This window comes from Triticum aestivum, chromosome 2B (genome assembly GCF_018294505.1).
Source record: "Triticum aestivum cultivar Chinese Spring chromosome 2B, IWGSC CS RefSeq v2.1, whole genome shotgun sequence".
NCBI lineage: Eukaryota > Viridiplantae > Streptophyta > Magnoliopsida > Poales > Poaceae > Triticum > Triticum aestivum.
In genome coordinates, this window is record NC_057798.1 from 92,802,905 (window position 1) to 92,809,549 (window position 6,645).

At 50.5% G+C, this 6,645-nt stretch overlaps 1 protein-coding gene across 1 annotated transcript; it reads right to left on the bottom strand.

Annotated features, from left to right (window-relative positions):
- Positions 1-4,225: 4,225 nt before the first annotated feature.
- On the bottom strand, positions 4,226-6,246 carry LOC123040601 (NAC domain-containing protein 48). The gene is made up of 3 exons (XM_044463398.1): positions 5,950-6,246; positions 5,549-5,859; positions 4,226-5,003 (listed from the first exon to the last, which is right to left on the bottom strand). Exons 1-3 carry the CDS (start codon positions 6,128-6,130, stop codon positions 4,425-4,427), a joined length of 1,071 nt encoding a protein of 356 aa, XP_044319333.1. The 5' UTR covers positions 6,131-6,246; the 3' UTR covers positions 4,226-4,424.
- Between the last annotated feature and the right edge of the window lie 399 nt (positions 6,247-6,645).

Sequence of the window (6,645 nt, forward strand, 5' to 3'; positions counted from 1 at the left end):
ACTAATGAGTTAGTTGCGGGATGATGCATTACGGAACGAGTAAAGAGACTTGCTGGTAACGAGATTGAACTAGGTATGAAGATACCGACGACTGAATCTCGGGTAAGTAACATACTGATGACAAAGGAAATAACGTAGGTTGCCGTAGGGTTCGACCAATAAAGATCTTCGTAGAATATGTAGGAACCAATATGAGCATCCAGGTTCCGCTATTGGTTATTTACTAGAGAAGTGTCTCGGTCATGTCTACATAGTTCTCGAACCCGTAGGGTCCGCACGCTTAACATTCGTTGACGATATAGTATTAGATGAGTTATGTAGGTTGGTGACCGAATGTTGTTCGGATTCTCGGATGAGATCACATACATGATGAGGAGCTCCGGAATGGTCCGGAGGTAAAGATTCATATATTGAATGATATGGTTAGGCCAAAGGGTCAGGCCCACGGGGCGATAAGTCGGTGCAAAAGGAGTTTTGTGGAGGCCAGGGGAGCAAACGCCAGAGACCTTGGCATCTGGCCCAGACGCCAAGGATTGTGGCATTTGGTCCTGGAGTCCGAGTGGGCCTCCAGTCTTTCGGGCAAAACCGACTTTGAGGAGGCTTTTGCTCCAATTTTCGACCCCAGGGCTCAACATATAAATAGAGGGGCAGGGCTAGCACCAAAGACACATCAAGAAACACCAAGCCGTGTGCCGGCAACCCCGTCCCTCTAGTTTATCCTCCATCATAGTTTCCGTTGTGCTTGGCGAAGCCCTGCGGACATTGCTCTTCACCAACACCATCACCACGCCGTCGTGCTGCCGGAACTCATCTACTACTTCGCCCGTCTTGCTGGATCAAGAAGGCGAGGACGTCATCGAGCTGAATGTGTGCTGAACGCGGAGGTGTGGTACCTTCGTTACTTGATCGGGACGGATCGTGAAGGTGTACGACTACATCAACCGCGTTGATAAACACTTCCGCTTTCCGATCTTCAAGGGTATGAAGATACTCTCCCCTCTCGTAGCTCTGCATCTCCTAGATAGATCTTGCATGATCGTAGAATTTTTTTTGAATTACTACGTTCCCCAACAGTACCATCATCAATAACTTGCGACATATCAGAATTAATAGCATGTGGTGTTGTTGTAAGTCTATTTATAATAGAAGGTAAATCAAGTGCAGAGCTAGATGGCAGTTCCTTACCTCCCTTCATCTTAGAGGACAAAATCATAGTCTTAGCATCCTTCAGATTCTTCATAGTGATAATTTGATAATAATCCCAAGTGACTCAACAAATATAGCTATGCTCCCCGGCAACGGCGCCAGAAAAAGGTTTGATAACCCACAAGTATATGGGATCACAACAATTTTCGAGGGTAGAGTATTCAACCCAAATTTATAGATTCGACATAAGGGGAGTCAAAGAATATTTGCAAGTATTAGCAGTTGAGTTGTCAATTCAACCACACATGGAGATTAATTATCTGCAGCAAAATGATCAGTAGCAAAGTAGTATGATAGTTTTGATAGTAGTAGCAACAGCAATAGTAACAGTAACAGTGATAGTAGTGATTTTGTAGCAAGTGCAATAGTGACAATAGCGATAGTAATTTAGCAAGATCAATAAGTAGGAAAACCGTAGGCATTGGATCGGCGATTCATTGGATGATATTCATCATGAGACAGTCATAAACTAGGGCGATACGACACTAGCTCCAGTTCATAAATATAATGTAGGCATGTATTCCGTAAATAGTCATACATGCTTATGGAAAGAACTTGCATGACATCTTTTGTCCTACCCTCCCGTGGCAGTGGGGTCCTATTGGAAACTAAGGGATATTAAGTCCTCCTTTTAATAGAGAACCAGAACAAAGCATTAACACATCGTGAATACATGAACTCCTCAAACTACGGTCATCACTAGGAGTGGTCCCGAATATTGTCACTCCGGGGTTGCCGGATCATAACACATAGTAGATGACTATAACTTGCAAGATCGGATCTGGAACATAGATAAAATGGTGATAACATAAACGGTTTAGATCTGAAATCATGGCACCCGGGCCTAAACTGACAAGCATTAAGCATGGCAAAGTCATATCAACATCAATGTCAGAACATAATGGATACTAGGGATTAAGCCCTAACAAAACTAACTCGATTACATGATTAATATAATCCAACTCCTCACCGACCAGCGAGCCTACGAAAAAATTACTCACTCTCGGTGGGGAGCATCATGGAATTGGCGATGGAGAAGGGTTGGTGATGACGAAGATCGAAGATTACCCTCTCCGGAGCCCCAAACGGACTCCAGATCTGGCCTCCCGATGAAGAATAGGAGACGGCGGCGGCTCCGTCTCGTGAAACACAATAATTCTTTCTCTCTAATTTTTTTCTTGAAAGAAAGGATTTTATAGCGTCGGTTTCAGGGTCTACGGGGCCACTAGGTGGGGACAACCCACCTGGGCGCACTTGGAGGGGGTGGCGCGCCCTGGTGGGTTGTGCCCACCCAGGTGCCCCCTCCAGTGGTTCTTGGCTCCAGAAATTATCTTTTATTATATAAAAAAATCCTCGTAAAGTTTCGTTCCATTCCGAGAACTTTTATTTCTGCACAAAAACAACACCATGGTAGTTCTGCTGAAAATAGCGTCAGTTCGGATTAATTTCATTCAAATCATGTAAATTAGAGTCCAAAACAAGAAAAAAAGTGTTGGGAAAAGTAGATACGACGGAGACGTATTAGGAATCAAAGGCTCTTTATCCGTAGTTGCATCCCAATAAATCACTTGCGCAAATGAGGTCGTGGCTGCAACGTCCACCCTTGGCATCCACCCAAGGGCATCCCCAGGGAAAGCCAACGCGAACTGCTACATTATCCTCCTATAGGCAGCCCCTGTCTCTGACTCAAGCCATCCCCACAGTGTAAGCAGGAGCCTGGGCTAGGATTACGTCTTGCTCCCCGGGGTAATCAAACCTACTTGAAAAACATTGACCGGTATGACGATTTATACATAAACCCCATACACACCTCCACTAACTTCATCTCGCAAGCACTATCCACGAGATACCCCCTACTCTGCTGTTTTCTTGACGGCAACAACATAACATATATGATATTTCTTCTCATCCGTGTCAACCAAGATCGCCACGTCTGCATATGGACGGGGTCATGCGACTTCTATCATTTGTGACACCGCGTACAACATTGTAAGGTCATCGCTACAAACACAAAAACCAACCATAAACAAAACTTGCATTGAACCCGTTAAAAAGAGATCAACAAAGATTCATGGACATGTTTAACCATTCCCTTTATTTGGCATGGAAAGTGGTCCGGAATTCGCCACCAATAAATTGACCGAAAGAATATCCCCATAAAAATGGCAAAAAAAAATAAAGATTGGGCACAGACGTTACTATTTGCTAGCCGCCGCCTCCTCCTCCTCCACAAAAGATCTAGGGTTTCTGCCTCCCGCCGGTGCCGCCGCAGATCCGCTCCTCTCCGGTGGCCCTAGGGCCATGGGGGCGCGGTGGATATCGGCAAGGGCCGGCGGGAGGCCTTCGTTTTTAGTCATTTTTTAAGTTTTGCTAGGGTTTGTGTTCTGCTCAGGAAGACAAGACGGCGGCGGCTCCCTGAAGATGAAATAAAGGTCTCCCCGCCTAGACCCCGTTCCGGCGGTGCGTCTAGCACCATTGGTGGGCGTGTGGAGGTGTGTCTTCGGCGAATCTATCTTTGGTGGATTTGTTCGGATCTCGTCGTTGTTCGTCTATGTTCGTTTGTCTTCGAGTTGAATCCTTCTGGTCTACGTCATTCTTCATTTGCGGCGGTTGCTGTTCTGGTGCGCTGGTTCTACAGGGTCTTAGCACGACGACTTCCCGACTGTCTTCTACAACAAGTTGTGACCGACTCCGGTGATGGAGGGGCGATGACAGCGGCGCGCCTTCGGCTCGCTTCAGTGCTTGTAGTCGTCGCTAGGTGGTCTACGGATCTGGGTGTAGTTTTTATTATTTCTGGTATTCGTTGTACTATCGTGATTGAAGATGAATAGATCAAAAAATTTCTCGCAAAAATTGGCAAAAAAGAAAGAAAATAGCCGATAGCTGTTTACACACTCCATAGAGTCATTATATTTGAACCAAACAAAAATCGATACAGAGGGTTTTGCCGCCCTCTCCTTCAATGAGAGGTTGTTGTACCTCTGCACTATTTACCTGGAAAAATGAATACACGGGAGACAAAAAAAAAATCATGTACATGTCTGCTTGTTCAATAATAGAATAATTAATTCTACACCATAGTATTATCTATCTTGAATTCTTGATAGCCTATTAGCATGTAGTACAAGATTGTTTCAGGTTTCTTTTTTTGAAGCCTAAGATTGTTTCATGTCGCCTCGCGCGCTTACACGGCCGACTAAGTTAAATTTAATTACAGCTTAGAACTGAGGAAGCATCTGATGGCTGAGGCCGCCCAGCACCGACGCCGCCCCCTGCCAGCCGGTCGCCGACTGCGGCGGCGCGTCGAAGCACGACCCGTTGAGCCTCTTGGCCGATGATTCTTCCGGGCTCGCCGCCTTGCGTTTCCCCGCGCTCCCGCCGCTGGTGTCCGGCGACGACGACGACGGCGCGTAGTACGACGGCTGCACTCCGTGCGCGCTGTCGCCGACGGGGAGAAGCATGTTCAGGGAAGGGTGGACGGCGAGGTGGTGGGTGGCGCCGTGCTCTGCCTCGGCGTCGAGGATCTGCGCGAGCGAGTAGTCGTCGAAGAGCTCGGAGAAGGACGGGATCGTGGGGAGCCTCCCGGCGTGCGGCTGCTGCTGCGTGATCATGGTTCCGCAGGCGCCGCCGCTGCTGCTGGAGTGCGCGTAGAAGCTGCAGGCGGCGTCGTCGAAGGTGCTGCCGCCGCCGGAGAGGTCGTCGTGGTCGGCCATGTGGTCGTAGTCGGCCAGCGGCGGCACCATTGGCGACGCCAGGCCGGTCTTCTTGTAGATCCGGCAAAGCACCCAGTCATCCAACTGCATACATGTGAACATATCAATATCATACACGTACCACGCCATGCCTATCCTTATCGAAAGCTACTGAGCTTGACGAATCAATGGCTGCCACTAGCTATGCCAGCCATCCAACTGCACGCCGTGCCACTAGCTAGGTACCCATCAATCGCGAAGCTAATTTCTCCTCCAATCAAAGCAGATGAAAGCAAAATTAAGCATCTCTCGTGTTCACTCGAATGGCTTTGATGTGATGTGGTCGATGTTAGTACTGTAGTACTAGTACTACTAACCAGAGTGATCTAAGATAAGAGGGCAATTTGGTCATTAAATAAAGATGATGCATAACCGATCGAGCGCTGCAACGGCACGGCCGGTGCAACCGTGCAGCAAGGCAAAAGCATGGGCGGGGGCGCGAAGAGGATCAGAAGAGCATGCATGCCAGCCGCGTGACACTGTTGCACGCGGGTATGGCCGGCGCCGCCGGTAACGAACTGAACGAAAGCTAAAGTCGTCCAAGCCTGATCGACTACTGAATCGAAGCAAGTGGGATGGGCGTCACGTACCCTCATGGAGACGTTGCGGAACTTGATGGGCTTGTAGGTGTTGACGGCGGCGGCGAGGGGGTCGGCGGCGAGGCGGTACTCGTGCATGATCCAGGCCGTCTTGGTGCCCTTGGGCGGGCGGCCCTTGTAGAAGACGAGCGCCTTCTTGACGCCGACGCCCTGGCCGGTGGCGGCGTCGTGGATGGGCTTGTCGGTGCCGGTGGCCTTCCAGTAGCCGGAGCCGGCGGCGCGGTTGGGGCGGATGCCGTTGGGGTACTTGCGGTCCCGCGGGCTGAAGAAGTACCACTCGCAGTCGCCGTACACCGCCTGGGCTGCAGTTCCATCATCAGAGTCGAACCATGGTGAGCAGAGCAGGGACTACATACATACAGCGGTGATCGGTTGATTGGTTAAGAACGTACAGGGGAGGTCCCATGGGTCGAACTTGTAGATGTCGACGTCGGCGATGATGGGGACGGGGCACGGCGCGGCGGCGGCGCGGTTGCGGAGGTAGTGCAGGATGAGCTCCTCGTCCGTCGGGTGGAACCGGAACCCCGGCGGCAGCGACGTCGCCGCCCCGTGCCCCTGCTGCGCCATCGACATGATCGATCGACCACCCGGCCGACACGCACACTGCACACACGACCAGAAGAGGAAGGGAGAAGCTCACAGACACACTGGACCAGACTAGAATCTATCTCGGGGATCGAGTGGCCGGATGGGATGGACGCGCGGGCGTGTGCTTATATGGCCCAGGGTATCTTGTCCGTTAGCGCTGGGTGGCAGGGTTCCGTGGTTGTTGCGCACCTCGAGGGGCAGAAGCGGCAGGTGCAGTACACAGACGGAGGGGGTCGCGTCGCGCCGGCCGATTGGTTCGTTATTCCTCGCGTCCGGCGTGAGCGTGTGTGGCGTCAGCGAGCCGATCGGGGCCCTGCGTGCGCCCGGCCCGTTTGCGTCCATGAGCTGTGCGCAACCGTATCTAGTAGGAGCACTCATAGCCGCCGCCCACCACCCCCACTGCTCATCAATCTCATGTGATATCTCCGCCTCTTTAAAAATCTAGCATGCATGAAAAATCTAGGTTGTAGCTGCTGTGCAAGTGCCAATGTGGAATCTTC

Excerpts from the sequence above, each read along its gene's own strand:
- LOC123040601 (XM_044463398.1), bottom strand. The coding sequence starts at position 6,130 with ATGTCGATGGCGCAGCAGGGGCACGGGGCGGCGACGTCGCTGCCGCCG. Across the intron at positions 5,860-5,949 it reads CGACCCATGGGACCTCCCCT|CCCAGGCGGTGTACGGCGAC; the intron begins GTACGTTCTTAA and ends ATGGAACTGCAG. Across the intron at positions 5,004-5,548 it reads TCCGCAACGTCTCCATGAGG|TTGGATGACTGGGTGCTTTG; the intron begins GTACGTGACGCC and ends ACATGTATGCAG.